Source organism: Apis dorsata, unplaced genomic scaffold, assembly GCF_000469605.1.
Source record: "Apis dorsata unplaced genomic scaffold, Apis dorsata 1.3 scaffold_11, whole genome shotgun sequence".
Classification (NCBI taxonomy): Eukaryota; Metazoa; Arthropoda; class Insecta; order Hymenoptera; family Apidae; genus Apis; species Apis dorsata.
In genome coordinates, this window is record NW_006263314.1 from 46125 (window position 1) to 64269 (window position 18145).

Sequence of the window (18145 nt, forward strand, 5' to 3'; positions counted from 1 at the left end):
AATTATATTATAGATATTTAAAATTAGCGCTAAAAAAATTGAATCTTTGTTAAATCACCAGATTGCGTTGATCACGCTCATTGATTATAACACGCATATGCTATTTACTGTTTTATATAGTTCAATAAAATATTATTGAAATAAATATGTGTTAAGTAATGTGTATAATTAAATTATATCGTACATAAAAATATTGTGTGAAATAATAATTTTTAATTTGAAAATTAAAGCTATATAATTTAATTTTTATTAATTATACGAGCTGCATACTTAAGATATATTCAAAATGATTAAATATGTTCGATTACTTTATCATAAAAAATGGAAATTTCCTTATATTCTTTTTTACATGACACAGTATAATTATGACGTAATAATTAAATACCTTTGATTTCATTTATCAAAAATTGACAATCGATTGGAATTTATGCCGATAAGCAAAAAGTGTACGTTTATGTCGCAGTGGGGCGACACATTAGCGTCGCAAATGGAAATAATATTACCAATCATTATCTTTTTTCCTAATCTTCCTATTTATACCGGTTGCACTCCATTCAGTTTCCTAGTGATGAAGTGATTCATAGTAGTTACTGAGTTTAGAGGAAGATAACTGTTAATCTACAATGGGCTTAGAGGATTATAAAGAACTTGTGGCATCATGTGCCTCAATTTGTACAATGGGTCAAATGTTATCTGGAACGTAAGTTGAAAAAATACGAAATATTTATTTAATTTATATGTTTTTTGAAAATATAACATTTGATTTCTATTACAAAACATATTTATAATAAAAAATATTTGAGTAATTCAATAGAAATATTATCGTCCTTTGCTACTTGTATTTTTTCCTTCCACGTGATAATAAATATAATATAATTGATTTCTCGCTTGTACAGTAGATCTATATCTATATTTTTTAGATCTATATATATGATATTTAATACATAAATTTGTATAATGAAATTATAGTCATAAAGTATATTTATTATATGTAACTTTATAAACCATTTAAAATTATATTTTTCATTTTATCAATTTAATTTAAAAAATGTTGCAAATAAATATAAATAAAAATATTATATATATAGATTTTATATAAAAATTTTAAATATTAAATAATAGAAAATAATAATAGAAGATTTGATTATAATTTAATTGTTTAAATTTAAATGTCACTTAATTATAGATTGATATGTAAGGATATTTATAAAAAAGGCTCATCCGAAGGTTTTGATTCCATGCCTTTTTTGGGTGGTATAGGAATGTAAGTGTAATACTTTATTTAATACAAAAAGCATAATGATGACTAAGTAATGTTAATTAATGTTATTTAAAAACATTATTCTGTTAATTATTTTATTCTGTTATATTGTATAGTAAAAATATTTAAATATATCAATATTTTTGTTCATAATTGAAGTATTTTTTTTTCTTTTGTGAAAAAATATGTTATAATTGTAATATAAAAAACCTATAGATTATCTAAGTAGAACTATAATAAATTAAAAATTTTATATAGGTGTATTTTAATGCTTCAATATGCATGGATTTTGAAAGATATTGCAATGATTAATGTTAATGTTTTTGGATTACTCACAAATATGGCATACATGGCTGTATTCTATTATTACTCACCACACACGGTACGAATTTATATTTCTCAATCAAATTGCATGATGTAGCTTCTTTCATTGTATCTTCTTGTGTCTTTTTTTATTTTTTATGTTTAAAATCTTTAATTAATAATAATTTGTTGTTATGTATAATAGATGAAATTAGATATTTAAGTTTTAAATATAAATATGAAATCTAAATTAAAAACAAGAAGTTTCATATTTATAACGTACTTTAATTAATAACATTTCTAATTTCTTAATATTTTAACAATAAATTTAAAACAATAAATTTTTGATATTTAAATATAATTATTAAAAAAATATAATTAAATAATAAAATCATATATATTCTATTCATCTGTAGTATAAGAAATATAATTATATATAAATATTAATTTGTATTATTATTTTAAAAATAGTATCGATATTTTTTAAATGATTCATTTTATATTTATACATTTTATACATTTTAATTTATCAATTCATTTATAAATCTATGACAGAATCGGTAAATATATGATTTACAACGAGATTTGTATTTTTATTAAATTTCAAATAATTATAATAAAATATATCGATAGTTTGGTAAAATTATATCTTTAGAGAAGAACGAAAGTTCCTGCTGTACGAAGAAATTTCGGACAAATATTTCTAACCACATCAGAAGCTGAATAAATATTTGATATCAAGTCTTCGCATTTTTAGAAACATATACTTGCTTTGATAGGCAAGGCAACAACTTTTGTCATGGTCTTTCTTGCATATGCACAAGTGGAAAGTCCCGAGAAGATCGAATTTAGATTCGGTTTGATTGTGACAGTGTTATTGTTGCTCTTAGTAGCATTTCCTCTCGTACATCTTGTAAGTACAATTTCGTAAATTTTATGTATATTATTTTATAAAGTAAATAAATCCAACAAATAAAGGATTTAATAAAAATGTAACATTAATTTACATAAAATATAATATAAAATATAACATTAATTTATTGACATATAAATATTAAAAATGAAAATTAATAATAAATATTAAAAAATTTAAAAAATAATTTTATCAATATATATTGCTAAATAGTTAATTCTTTTTTATACAATAATCGACGAGGAATTTTGCAATCATTGCACAATAATTTTGTGTTGCGACAAGAAGTTTTAAAAAGTTATAAGCCGTGGCAAATCATGCGAAAAATGTGTAATCATAACAATAGAAATAGCGAAATGAAAATTTTAAAACGTTAGAATTGTCTCTGTAAGACTAATTATAATTATAAAATGTAAGATTTAAAATTAATATATAATTCTCAAATTTTATTCTTTCTTACGAATTGCGTCAATTTCTGATTGATGAAGGTATTTTTCGTGATATACGTCATTGAATGTAACAATGTTTAATTCATTTTTAAACGAGCGATTATTTCTCCGTAATCTTTCAATTTAACATAGATATTTCAAATATGTTGCATTTGTATCGCATTCAAAATAATGCTTATGACTTATGATTTTAAATTAGAGTTAATATATACACATATAAATACAATTTATTAGTATTAAAAATATCGATTAATAAATATAAATATAAATTCAAATGTTAATCTTTAAAAAAATATGAAAATTATAAATATGAAAATGTACAATAAAAAATTAAATAAAGATATTTTAATATATTAAAATATCATTTTTTAAAATATTATGATATTTAATATATTATATATATTTAAAATATTACCGTGAACAATGTTGTTATACATTTGCATAAAACAAATAATGCAAATAAAAGTTTCGCTTGAAATATTAAATTTCAAGCTTTTTTAAATATTAATTTAAAATTAAATGATTTATGTGCAATGATATTTAATAAATTGTTTATAAAAAATGGATTTATTGGATTTATTTGAATCGTTACAATAATTGTTGTTTTTTTCTTTTGTTTATCAGAGAAAAATTATAGAAACAAAAAATACGGATATTCTTCCATTTCCGATCATATTTATGGGTACTATTGTCACATTTTTATGGTTATTATATGGTCTCATAATTAATAACGTTTTTATTATCGTAAGTAAACTATCTGTTTTTTATTATTTTCAAGCAAATTATTTATTTTAAGAAATATATATTAATACGTTATATTTTTTTAAAGTTTCAGAATTCGGTAGCTTTTGTTTTATCTTTGGCACAAATGTCGTTATTCGTAATATACCCATCGAAATCGAAAAACAAAGAATTCACAGAAAAGAAAACGGAATAAGAAAAGTGAAGTGAAATTATGTAAATATTAAAAGCGTGTAGATTTCAACAAACATTTTATCTTCAGCTATTAAAATTTATCTACACGTATACTGATTAAAATAAGTTTTTAAATTCCAATAGTTTTATTACATAATATACATCACATTATTAGCCACGACTGTGCCTACTATTGTGCCTAGACAATTTAAAAAAAATAAATAAGATTTTTTTAAATTAAACGATATTTATATTTAATATTTATATAATTAAATATTAAAGAGTATTTTTTAAATCCTGAATATTGTAAATTATATTGGTAATATTTTAGGTTTAGTTACAATATAAATATAGATTTTCATTAAATTATATTTCTACAAAAATGTATTTATAAACTTTTCAAGTTTATATTATATATATTCAAATATTGTATAAAGATAATGTATTTTTAATAATGTATTTATAAATATTATTTTTAGTTATAAGTTTAAACTATAAAAATAAATTTACTCGTTATACGTATATATATATTAATAATACAATTGTGGACAAGGCAAAAAAAAGGGGGAGATCTCCCCTTTCAATTATTTAACTCGTACGTTATATTTAAAACAGGAAGATCTGTTCAATAGGATAACAATGGTTCAAATGATTATGAATTTTGGTAACTATCTACGTAAGTATATTGACTTGATATTATTATTTATAAAGAAATCAATTTCTTTTTAATTCAATCCTAATAAATCCTAATCATTTTTCTTTAATGTTTACCATTACTTATTTAATCGAACTTGCATAAATTTGTGTTTATAATAACTAATAATAACAAAATTTTAATCTAATAATAACTTTATCATTTATTAAAATTCTTCATTTCCAAGTTCTATTTCTAAATAATTTATTACATAAATATTACAACAAACAAAATTTCTATCATATAAATCTTATCTTATCTTAATGTTTCTCTAAAAAAAATTATGATATTACTTCGTCAACAAATGAGCGTTCCTTTTTCAATAGAATCTATTACGCAAATTGTATACGTTTATTAATACGCGCAAAAACGATGTAATACTTGTCAATGACTGACACAATCTTCGATGAGGAGCATGTGTGCGTTCGCGTCAGGTCTACTCTATTAAGAATAACCAAAGGTGATTACCATTTTACTTTCTACGCGACCACGTTACGCAGCATGCAAATGCAATTCTCCTGGCAACTGGTTTCGTCCCCTTACGATTTACGTCTACGATGGCTCGTTAGTAGTCTCTCTTGGTATCGGCTTATTATATGAGCGACGTACATCATCGCTTGACTTTCTGATCGAGTTTGCTGGTTAATAGCAGGAAATAGCAACCTTCTATGTAGACAGTAGCATGTCTGGTGTATGCCGTGGTCAGTAACGTGTTCGATTGTTCGACGGACACTGGCATTCTATGATCTCACGCGTGAAATAGAAAATAGAACTGAAATAGAAAATAATATAAGATAGAAAAAAAATTTTCTTCTTTCTTTTGTGCTGATTTGAACTTAATAAAGTAGAATAAATGTAAAAATGTAAATTATATCGTAATATTTATTTATTATTGCAATATGAAGAAGAAACGTTGGTGATGTGTGTCTGTATAATAAATAATAATTGTATAATTTTTTTTACGAATAATACATAACGTTGTAAATTTTCGTATTAAATTATTTAGATTAATTCAATTTCTTCGGCTGTTTTATCTTTGTTGCTGAAATATAAACTAAGGAATATGGGATGAGGTGAGTATGCCTCTTGCAATTTTTTTAAAAATAATTTCTTAAAAATAAATAAAATATTAAAAATGCTTATTATATAATATCTTTTCTTAATATCCTTTGAAATGAAAATATAGAAAAAACGTTGAAATTTTCATATTATAAAAATATTAATATGTTAAATAATGATATGAATTTATTATATTGAATTTGTTATTAAGTACATATAGGAAATTAAAAAAACATAAAATTGAAAATGCAGTATCACACGATTAACGATTAGCGAAGAAGTTTTTTGAATCCCAATAAAAAATATGTAGATTTCGATAATTTTAAATGAAATGCAAACAATTCTCTTTATTTCGAGATATCAATCTTTCAATTTAATTTTTCCTAGACTATGAACCTCGACGTACATTACGTGAACGCGCGACAATTCAACAGGTTAATTGATTTCGAATTAATTAACGGAAATTATAAATACAGATTCAATGTAAAAAGGAAAAAGAAATGATTCCAAATTTTTGAACAATGGTCTATCATCTACCATCTACGTGTCAGAATTTGAAAAATTGAATGAATAAAAGGAAAAAAAAAAAATAGAAACAAAAATTTAGAAAATATTTAAGATAATTTTCACTTATAAGAAAAAACCTAACCACGAAATTGTATCGCAAAGCCGGAAGAATCCTGCGCGCATCCATGAAATTCGTGTCTGCGCAGGATTCGTTTCGCGATTGATCCCGAGTGTGCGCGTCTCAGCTGATTGTCAGTACGTTCGTATACACAGGAAAATAGTTGGTTAACGTGAGCGTGGTTCTGTTGTGTGGAGGTAGGCTCGTTATAACACCTGCTGCATCCCCTGTGCCTCTCGTCGCGTTCGAGTCATGTCGATCAGCTGATGGTTCGTATAACAGAACACATTGTTGGCTATAAAGTTTAAAGAACGATTAGGATATAGGACAGTCTCTAAACCGTACGAATTTTCGTAGTTTACACGATTTAAGATACATTTAATACGCGGTCAAGACAAACGTATTCCAAATAATCAAGCATCGTATATACACGTGCTCTTTTTGCTCTTTTATATCAACGATACGATCGAATTTAGTATATTTGAGTATTAATATGAAAGGAAAAAGGAGAAAATCGTTCTTTCGTTTCTTAAATTAGGCATATGCTTATTATCAAAGAAATATTATTTAGATAAAAAGTTGTATGATACCTTATATTATAAAAAAAAAAATGCGTTAAAAATAGTTGTACAAAAATAATGTTCTTTTATCAATTAAATATGAAAAAATTAAAACTTTTCTATTATTTAATTATCATTATACTCATATTATTTGAAATAATACCGATCGACAATATTATTATTTATTCGAGCTTAATTAATTAATTGATTAATTAATATCGAGTGCTTGTAAAAATTGTTTCAATCATACCTCTATGTTATTAATCGTCGAAGAGCATGTAATTTTTTAATCGGTTTCTCGAGGCGAGTTAATAAATTATAGACGCCACGGAAAGTAGAACGTTTCCCTTTGCGTTCACATGGCAGAGGCCCATCCAGAAACGACAGCCCTCTCTCATTAGACTTAATATCAATTTAGAGCACAATACAGAGTGTATTTCGATGCCGTGTAATTTGCTTGAACGTTCGTTAAGTATACCAGGACAATTATAACCGTATCCAATAACGACGAGGACGCACGAGTCGGTCGAAATGGTTGCAACACGCGTCCTTAAGGATCGTATTAGCTTAACAAGTAAGCTAATGCTAAATTCGTGCATTTTCAAGAAAAATTAATATAAAATGGGCGAATAAGATAAGAAGACAGAGGAAAAAATAGTACCGATTTGCGAATCACACGAAACGATGAAATAGAAATAGAATTAATCGAAATAATTGTTCGAGATTGTTCCGATTACACGTACGTGTCGTGTCTCGATCGAGATTCGAATATTTTAATTCGAACGAAGAAATTGTAAAAATTGTAAAAAAAAAAAAAAAATAAAAATGGATCAGAGAAAACTAAAAAGTGAGGGATGTGGGCCGCTCTATATCGAAATGTTACGCGCCGGAACGGTGGACAGATGTTCCCCAGAGAGAGAGAGAGAGAGAGAGAGAGAGAGAGAGAGAGAGAGAGAGAGAGAGAGAGAGAGAGAGAGAGAGAGAGAGAGAGAGATATCGCCTTTGGCAAACTCGCGTGTCGCGAAAACTTTCATATAACGAAAGTTTTTCCCCAAACGTTTATAACAATCCGACATTTCGCTCTTTATCATCTTTGAAATAAAAAAAATAAAAAAGAGGGACAAAGTTTTCGCGAATTGTCCCTCCTCCTTTCCCCCTCCCTCTTCCCTCCCAAACGTTACGACGTTAACGTTCTAACTTTTCCAGCCGGGAAGAATTGGACGTCTCTCTCTCGAAAAAGCGGCTCGAGATTCGCCGCCCGTCTCGTGACTGGTCGACCGAACGGTAGGGGGGAAGGGAGAGCGATGGGGGTAGATGAGCGATAGACGAAGAGGGAAAAAGAGGGAGTTGCCGGCCGGCCGAACTATTCCGTGGACACCGTCCCGCAGGACACGTGAATCCACGAAATGTGTAACAACGTAGCGGCATCGTAACTGAGACGAGAGAGAGAAAGAGAGAGAGAGAGAGAGAGAGAGAGAAGAAAAAACCTAGATCCACTCTCCCTTTCGTTTTCCTGCGCCCACCACCCCTCACCCGTCCACCGCCACTGCATTTTCCTGCCGAGGATTCATTTTTGTGCGCGCGAGTATATAGTATCAGCCGCGTCTTTCCGCCCGCACAAGTTTCAGAACGAGTGACGCAAGTGAAGTGTATGCACTGTCGATAGATCGTCCCTTGAACGAGGTGGCTATTTACCACCTCTTACCATCCGCGTTTCCGGTTCTGGCTGACCGATACCTTCCATTCTTGTATCAACGAGAGAGAGTTCACGTAAGTGACGCGTCTTTTTTTTTTTTCTTCTCTCTTTCTTGTAATATTCGCTTCTTCTTCTTCTTCTTCTTCTTTTCTCTTTCTCTCTCTTTTTAAAGGATTTCGAAGGATCGATCGGTAAGACGATCGGTTCGAAAATTTATTCGTGTTCATTTTCAACATTCGTGTAATTTGGTGTAATCGTGTATCATTTGATTTATTTGGTTTCTCGTTATTGTTAACTCGTTGTGAGTTGTTTTTTTTTTTTTTTTTACGTCGATTAGGATCTGTAATAATAATTTGTAAAATTACGCGAATTATTTTAAAATAGACACTGGTTCGAAATGCAAAATTATTTCGTTATCGTTTACTCGAGGTTAAAAGATGAAAATGTGTCGGAGCGTGTTCGTGACGTATGCAAAGAGGCAAAAAAAAAAAAAAAAAAAAAAAAACGAGTATTCAAGACATGCATGCGTTATTACGCGAAATGCAAAAAATCGTAAATCTACAACGGAGTACGAAATGTTGCGATGTGGCATCGAGCATGCAAGGCAAAATGAGCATTCCGGGATCGTGCCGGCCGCCCAGTTAAAAAGTGCTCTCGGTCAACAAAGAAATAATATCTCTCAAGCAAAGAAAAAGTCGTCCTTTCGATTTATTTCATTTTTTTTTTTTTTTTTCGATCCTATCTCATCTTTTTTCCTTTCTAACGTTTTCGCGCGATTGACATCCGTCTCCATCCTTCCTGCATCCTACGCGACGTTCAAATTCGCCCTTAATCTCTCTGCCCTAATAAATCTTTAAAAGTTCTTCGAGAGTTTCGATTTGGAATTGGCGACAGTTTAGCGGAAAATCGTTAATCGAGAGGGTGTTTATTTCAGGATATTTTTCTAGTGACTTCACGGTCCTCCGCTAGCCGATCGTATAAATAGAAGTTGCAGATGCGAGATATGCGTGCTCTTCCACTCTGAAATTGGTAGAAATTGATCGCGAGTAAGAGAGAGAGAGAGAGGGGAGGGGGGAGGAGATTAAAAGAATTCGTCCTTTCGCCCTTTCGAAACGAGATACAACGAGCAACGTTGGAAAAAAGAGGGAGGAAAATGAAATGGTTGTCATGAACCGATGAATCGATTTTCGACCCGACGATTTTTCGATTCGATCGAGTGACCGATAACAGTAGGAAAGTAAAAGTGGAAAGGATAATAATAAATAGATGACAAGTCTAAAGGGTCACAAAGGAGGAGGAGAACTCTCGTTTTTCATCCTCGACCGAATCTATCCGCGATGTGTCCATCGGTGAAGGTGCGTACGTGAGCGAAATTGTGAACGGTCTAATAATAACCAGCCTCTTACTTATATGGACGCTTGATTTTAATTCAAGCAAAAACCGCCTCCTTCCAGGCCTCGTCCTTTTGGTGCGCGGGGTCAGTGATCATCATAATCGAAAAACGCGAGTAGCATCCGAAATCGGTCGTCGAAATGATCCCTATCGCTCGGGAAATATCGCATTATTTTCGTCGGTTATGGCAACAAGATTTCGTCTCACCATCACTGGAGACAGTAGCAATGTAAATATCGTGCAATGTCTCACACGTTCGTTTATCGAAAATTCAAGTTTCGTAGATAGAAGCGATAGAAAAAATAAGAAGAAAGAGTATATATATATATATATTTTTTCTTTAAAGATTAACATTTGAAATGTAAAATATGTGGAAAATAAATCAAATGCGATTCGTGCTCGCTATTCCGACAAGCGTTTCATTTTAATCCTGTGCTGAATTATTATACGAATGCAAACAAGTGGTTTACTCGCAAAAAAATTCTAAAGGATTCTTTTAAACGTTACTGTCATTTGTGATCAAAAATGATCAAAAAATTAAATATAATTTTTATTTAAAGAAAAAATAAAGTTTATATATCGTATGCATTTTTAAAATTATTTTTTTTCTTTTTCGTTTACAGTAGGAAGGAGTGAAAATTAGCAAACATGTACGGCCTAATTTTGGAAAATATGTCTGAATACATACGGCAGGTGTACGGGGAAGACAGATGGGAAGAGATCCGACGACAAGCATCCGTAGAACAACCCAGCTTCAGCGTTCATCAGGTTTATCCTGAAAATCTTATACCGAGATTAGCGAAGAAAGCTATTCAGGTAAGTGTATGATATTAAGTCGGTGTAATTTTCAATTCTCGTTGAAAACAACTGAAGAAACTTTGTATCGTTCATTACACGAGATCTGACGATTATAACAGTGACAGTGGTGGATAAAATTTAATAGTTGAAGTTACGAATAAAGTTACTTCGATAAATAATTTCTTGTTCAAAATACAATAAAATAATCGAAAATAATTGTAATGCTGAAGTTATATGAAAAGCGGATCTATAACTATAATAATTACGAATAAATATTATTCAAACATTTTAAAAAATAATTAAAAAATAATTAAAGTAGCTTTATTCGAAATTTTTAACGTAAATTTTTAATTAACTATTTTTTTTAATGGATTAATGCTCTGAACGGCGATCGTCTTAAAATATCGAATTCTAGAGAAAATTTTCACGATTTATCGTCAGACCACGTATAACGGAATATAAATGGACGATTCTTTTAAATTTCTTTCTTCTTCTACGTTTCTTTTATTCCTTTCGTCTGTTAAGATGAAAGTCGTTTAATTCAATCGAATACGTTTCTCGCTCACATCACAGGTTCTTGGCGTAACGGAAAAAGAATTTTTCGATCAGATGGGTGTACACTTCGTAGGATTCGTTGGCCAGTACGGTTATGATCGTGTGCTTTCAGTACTTGGACGTCACGTAAGAGATTTCCTCAATGGATTGGACAATTTACACGAATATCTGAAATTCTCCTACCCTAGGATGAGAGCTCCTTCCTTTATTTGCGAGAACGAGACACGACAAGGTAAAAATCTTCCCCCTGATTCTGGATCTGAATCGTATTAAAGAAAACTCTTTGAAATTTTATTTTATGAAATACTGTTCGTCGCTGAAAAGAAATCTCGCGGGACAGGGGCACCGGGGCAAGAGGGGTTCTCTAATGCTTCGCTAGGACCGCCCATCCCCACTTCAGACGCTTTGTTGACAATTCTGACACTACAACACTGCACAGTAATAGAAGAGTTTGAACGTTGAAAGTCGTAAAAATTATTCTCATTTTCAGAAAGTTTATAGAATAATCATTCAAGATTAGCTAAAGTATTTTCAAAACTATATCTATATCTAGTTTATTTGTATATATACAATTATTATTTTAACTATTTAAATACGAAATTTCGTTTATAAATTAAACTATCGTTACAAATCATAATTAGTCTACGTATATTACGAGAAATCGAATTTTTTTCCACATTAACCAATCAGACCCGCATTTTTTTTTTTCAAGATTTCTTTCCAGCAGCGAATATCCAAAATAACAATGATATTAGCTATTAATTTCGATCCATTTTATTCTAAAGATCCACAATGTTTCCTATATACAAATAGATAGTATATTCCATCCATAGAAAAAAGAAATCGTGGTCTAAATTTACATTGATTGCCTTCCCCTCCTCATTGTAGGTCTGACCCTCCATTACAGGAGCAAACGACGAGGATTCGTTTATTACACGATGGGCCAGATAAGAGAGGTGGCTCGTCACTTTTATCACAAGGAATTACAGATCGAGCTTGTGCGTGAGGAAATCCTTTTCGACACCGTGCACGTCACCTTCCAACTCACCTTCGATAACAGGGCTTTTACGCAAGCCTCGCTGGCGATGACGCGCGAGGAGAAACATTTACCAATAGGAGCTTCCGTTTTGTTCGAAATATTCCCTTTCTGTATCGTTTTCGGGTATGCTTCGATATTTCATTTCGTTTCGCGTAATTATAAATAAATTACAAGTATTACAATTTTTAATTTCCCCTCCCCCCCCCCCCCCCCCCCCCCTCTATAATTGAGTTTCCGTTTTTTTTTTTCAGATCAGACATGATCGTAAGAAGTATTGGAAATTCGTTGATGGTAATATTACCCGATCTTGTGGGTAAGAAGATAACTCATTTCTTCGATCTCGTCAGACCGCTTATCGCATTTAAGTTTCATTCTGTACGTATCCGTGTACCATCGATCAAAATCTCATCATTTTTCTTTATTTTGATTATTTCTTCCAGTTTATTATTATTATTACGTTATGTGACGATGATTCTTGTGATTTATTCTGGTTACAGATTTTAAACAGGACGAACAATATTTTCGAGTTGGTAACCGTGGAACCGATTCTCACCGAACGGCCATCAGATCGGCAGAGAAATGAAATATTATTGAGCGATGAACTCGATTCGGTAGATGACAGGACATTGAGATTGAAAGGTATTCTTCCGTTTCCTCTTTTTTTTTTTTTTTTTTTTTTTTTTATAAATTTACAAAGACCGATTCGATTTATTAATCGTCTCGTGAATCGGTAATTATTCAATTTCGTTTGTAAAAATGTTTTAGGCTTTTAGAAATATTCCATCTTATAACGAGGCTATTTATTTTGTTGTAATATCATAATTGAAAATATTATTCTTAAGATTGTAACGTATATCTGTGTAATAGATATGTTTTAGTTACGTAGTCTAAAAATGAAACTCTTTTTATTTCAAGATTAATTTATTTCTTACGATAGACTCGATGATCCGCTTACACATTTCGTATATGTATTCGAGGTATTAAAAATATTTATTCGCGTATCCGAAGTTAAAATCGAGCGGCGTGTGTAGAAAATAAATTACCCGGGATGTTGACCTTGAGATATATCCTCGAGACAGAAATCAGTAAGGTCAACTACTTTTTTTTCCCCCTCCCCCCAGTTTGGTTTTACCAAAAAATTGTAATGGTGATTCACCTATTCGTCGTATTTATTACAGTCTGCATATTTCAGTTTCTCTTCTTATCCCTCGAGATTAAAAAAATATCATTTGAAAGAAGAAAAAAAAAAATGGTCATTTTCGTAGAACCGAAAGTAATCCAATCGTAATTAAAAACGATGGTTTCAGCATGCGAAAAATACATCTATTACTATATTATACTTTGGGAAAAAGATTAGTAAAAAAAAAATAATGCGAAAATTTGTTTAAGAAAATTTAAATATATTCGAGATGGAGGATGGATATTTTGTTTATCCATTCTCTTCGAATCTTTGTAATCGAATATCCATCATATCCTTTAGGTCAGATGATATATATGGATAACTGGAAGATGATGATGTACCTTGGTACCCCCGTTATGCCAGATCTCAACGCTTTGATCGCGACGGGTCTTTACATAAACGATCTATCCATGCACGACTTTAGCAGGTGATGATGTTCTTTCTTTTATTATTATTATTATTATTATTATTATTATCAGATCGTGATCGAAGAATCGCACATTGTACGATGGAGCCTCATATTGCAGGGATCTAATGCTCGCCGGTACGCAACAATCGGTGGAGCTTAAGTTAGCTTTGGATCAGGAGCAATTGAAAAGCAAGAAGCTAGAAGAGTCTATGAGAAAGTTGGACGAAGAAATGAAACGTACGGATGAATTGTTGTATCAGATGATACCGAAACAAGTGGCGGATCGTTTGAGAAACGGCGAGAATCCGATAGACACGTGCGAAGTAAGGAAACTAACCTTTCTTTTATGATTTTCAATTTCCCTTTTTTTATTTTAACGACGATATCTTTCTATTTTTCTTCGACTTGTTTAAAAAAACAAAAAACCGAATCTTGTTATCAACGTTCGGAATTTTATTTTTCGCGATAGACAAAATTTCATTGAAATAACTATATTTCAAGAACACGGCTTCTTTCGATCGTAAAAATTATATATTATCTCCCTCTACTGTTCACTGCTGGAAAGAAGTTTCGCGGGACGGCATAGGAGCAAGAGGGGTCCTTCGCTAGGACCGCCTCTTTTCACCTCAAATGCTTTGTTGGTAATCCTGACATACGATTATTCATATACATGCAATTCTTATCTTAAATATAAAATTACATTTATAAATTAAATTATCGTTACAAATTATAATTAGCTTATGCATATTATAAGAAATAAAAAAATTTTTATATTATATTGATACGTTAGAATACTCTGGATTCTATGCTTACGTTAATGCATTGAGGTTTACATACAGATATTTTGATGGATTTTATTGCCTCTGTTCCATGAGACTTCTTTCTAACAGTGAATAGTACTTTCTTCTATCGCTATTTTCCTATCGTTTCGAGTACAAAGATCCTTTATCGTTACCGATCAAGAAGAAAGAACTCGATCGATAAAGCGCGATATGATGACGAAAATATTCCAATATTATCGACGAAACGATAAAGAGAAGGAGAATAGCGGGGGATAAGAGCAAAAGAAAACGTGATACGTATTTTTGAACGGCGCTGTAGATGTCGAAAAATAGGGATCTCTCTGGCCGGCGTTGATTAACACGTTTCGCTATCATGACTATTTCAGATGTTCGACAGCGTTTCAATTTTATTCTCGGACGTAGTCACATTTACAGAAATCTGCAGCAGAATCACACCGATGGAGGTGGTGTCCATGTTAAACGCGATGTACTCCCTTTTCGACACGTTAACGGAAAGGAACCGGGTGTATAAGGTATTCTTAGGTAGTAAGAGTTAGCATTTATTCGTCAATCAAATCATTATCTCGCTAAAATACGTTACTTCGATTAACTTTTCAAACTCGATTTATTTTCAACGCGTATCGTAATCGAGAGATTAGATTTTTTTTCAAACGATTTAAAATAAATTTAAATAATCGAACGAAGTCAACATTCGGGAGAATATCAATATCGATCTATAAAAAATATATTATATTAATATATATATACTCCCGGTTACGATGCATGGATAATTTTTTCACAAAATATATAAAACTCTTGTTTCGTTTGTTTTCTCTACATCTCTCTCTTTCGTTCGTAGGTCGAAACGATCGGAGACGCCTATATGGTTGTGTCCGGTGCTCCGGTGAAGGAGAACGATCACGCGGATCGTGTGTGCGACATGGCACTCGATATGGTTGAGGCAATAACAGACCTGAAAGACCGTTCCACAGGTTGGAAATCATCATCACTGGCTTAACAACACTGGTTTCGACAAAGTAAAAACGTATCATTTCCTCCAATGCGATCGTCGTTTTCAGGCCTTCATCTTCAAATACGAGTTGGTGTTCACAGCGGGGCCGTGGTGGCTGGTATAGTGGGTTTGAAAATGCCGAGATACTGTTTATTCGGCGACTCCGTGAACACGGCGTCTCGCATGGAGGCGACCAGCCAAGCGATGCAAATACACATATCGCAATCGACGAAAGAATTATTGTCGCCGTCGTATAGGGTTAAGGAACGAGGGGAGATAGAGGTGAAAGGCAAAGGTGTAGTGACCTTATATCTCTATCCTTATAATATTGACGAATCGAATCGAATGAAAATATTTCAAATATATATATATATATATCTGGCCTGATTTCAGGGATAATGAAGACTTATTGGCTGGAGAAAAGGGAGCATAGATCATCGTCGACCAAGGGAATCACCATTCAAGAACCACCTCAGTGGCACACGAGAAGCACTGAGAAAAGAGTATCCGCGGGAACGCCCGCTGCTTTCAACATTTCGACGACCATATATGAAAATCAAAATTGTCTGGACGCATCGACGTCCTCTAGGAGAGGTTCCAAGATTGGCTCTCCCACGCCTGCGGAATCAACTTTTATCCCCGAGGAAAGAAGAATTTATTCCCCTATCACGTTCCAAGACGTGGCTCGCAGATCGGTGGCAAATTCACCGACCAAGAATGCCGATTCGAGAGGTAAATCAAAATAATTTTGTTATTTAGTACGGTTTTACGAAAACATAAACATCAGATGCATGCGGCGATTATCGAGAGAAAATATTTCAAATTGACACGTGTTTACTGCTGGAAAGAAGTCTCGCGGGACGGCACAGGGGCAAGAGGGGTCTTTCGCTAGACCGCCTATCTCTACTTCATACGCTTTGTTGACAATCCTGACATACGATATATAATAGAAGAGCTACAATTTGAATATTCAACATCGTAAAAATTATTTTCATTTATAAAGTTAGAATAATCATAAGACTGAAATATTTTCGAAACTATTAATTATTTTGATATATATATAATATTAATATATTATAATATTAATATATTATAATATTAATAAAATATATTAATAATATTATGTATAATATTAATACATATTTGTATACATACAATTATTATTTTAACTACTTAAATATAAGATTACATTTATAAATTAAATTATTGTAATTATACAAATTATAATTAGTCACATATTATGAGAAATAAAAAAATTTTTATATTATATCAATATTATATTAGAATATTTTGGATTCTATGCTTCTAATTTTTAAATACAGATCTACGTTATGGATATATGTGACAAATACTATAGTAAAAACAAAAATGCGTGTGAAAATAGACGTTTCCTTCCAAATTAACCAATCAAACCTTCGAGACTTTTTTCCAGCAATAGATGTATAACGTATAAATTAAAATGACAAAAATGTATATTTATTAGTTATATACAGGATGCCTTGAAATATTCGGAAACAGAAGATTGCCAAGATAATTTCAACTATTATTTCCCTTTTGCAAAAACTTTTATTACTCGTTTTATTAACAAATTGGTCAATCACGAAATATAAATCCAAGCAACATATCTCGAAAAGAAAAGTATATCGAATACGGCAAATATTTTTTTTTTTTTTTTTTCTCTCTTTTGAAATTATCTCAAGCAATCTCCAGTTTATCTCCAGCAGATATTCCAACGAGAAATGTTTCACCAAATTTCATCATCGATATCACGATAATAGAGTACAGATCGAATTCGATGGGTGCGGTGATGACCAGGAACTCGGAGATGTTCAGTTCCCTTCTCAGCGACACGGAACAGCACTTCAGACAGCACAGAGACAGTTTATCGCCCCGAGTTGAGAATCGATCGGCGATCGTGCACTCGGAGACGAGCGCGAACGCGAACTCAAGCACCTCGTCGGAGGAGTCGCGCGAGGAGAAAGCAACTACGTCCCTGGAAGCGGAGAAGCGAGAGAAGAGCGAGCATTGCGAGAAGGGCAAAGAGTATTACTCGTCTTCGTTCCACACCGATATCGGCAACTCGCAGTCGCTCGCGCATCAGGACCAGTGCTGCCCTGGCTTCACCATGACGAAGAGCGGGAAGACGCGTCACCAAAACACTGGATGTTGCATCGCTTAATCGAATTGAATTTCGTTCTTCCTCCTCTCCTCTCCCATCCCCTCCATCGACGCGATAGAACCGTCTTCGTGATTCTCGCGAGCATAGATCTTCTGTTATTGAAAATCGACTGTATGCGTGTGAATATGTGTGTGTGGTGTGTATATTGTCGAAGAAAACCGACGTGTCGTGCAATTCGTAAAGATAACACTCAAAAAAAGTGTCTTAAATGAAATATCACTATACATAGCGTAGTGTTGTTAATCTTGATACGTGTATGTCGAGTATTTTAAATGAGAAAGAGGAAACGAATAAGTTTCCTTGAAAGATTTTTTTTTTTTTTTT

At 31.9% G+C, this 18145-nt stretch overlaps 2 protein-coding genes and 1 long non-coding RNA gene across 6 annotated transcripts; 2 read left to right on the forward strand and 1 right to left on the reverse strand.

The window, feature by feature from the left end:
• Positions 1-84: 84 nt before the first annotated feature.
• LOC102672870 (sugar transporter SWEET1) lies at positions 85-4083 on the forward strand. The gene is made up of 6 exons (XM_006607716.2): positions 85-700; positions 1187-1264; positions 1520-1643; positions 2322-2477; positions 3551-3670; positions 3756-4083. The coding sequence occupies exons 1-6, from the start codon at positions 624-626 to the stop codon at positions 3861-3863; spliced, it is 663 nt and encodes a 220-aa protein (XP_006607779.1). The 5' UTR covers positions 85-623; the 3' UTR covers positions 3864-4083.
• LOC102674854 lies at positions 3756-11711 on the reverse strand. The gene is made up of 2 exons (XR_004150053.1): positions 11404-11711; positions 3756-5307 (listed from the first exon to the last, which is right to left on the reverse strand). It is a non-coding gene; the product is annotated as an uncharacterized LOC102674854 (long non-coding RNA).
• On the forward strand, positions 5502-18130 carry LOC102674551 (soluble guanylate cyclase 88E). Of its 4 annotated transcripts, none has more exons than XM_006607728.2 (13): positions 5502-5608; positions 10491-10683; positions 11239-11452; positions 12109-12382; positions 12511-12634; positions 12757-12898; positions 13740-13866; positions 13967-14171; positions 15017-15163; positions 15490-15622; positions 15710-15937; positions 16036-16374; positions 17421-17821. In XM_006607728.2, exons 2-13 carry the CDS (start codon positions 10516-10518, stop codon positions 17819-17821), a joined length of 2502 nt encoding a protein of 833 aa, XP_006607791.1. In that variant the 5' UTR covers positions 5502-5608; positions 10491-10515. The 4 variants fall into 4 exon arrangements, with proteins under 4 accessions (XP_006607791.1, XP_006607790.1, XP_006607792.1 ...); XM_006607727.2 differs by lacking the exon at positions 5502-5608 and adding an exon at positions 6245-6488; XM_006607729.2 differs by lacking the exon at positions 5502-5608 and adding an exon at positions 8005-8549.
• Positions 18131-18145: the final 15 nt, after the last annotated feature.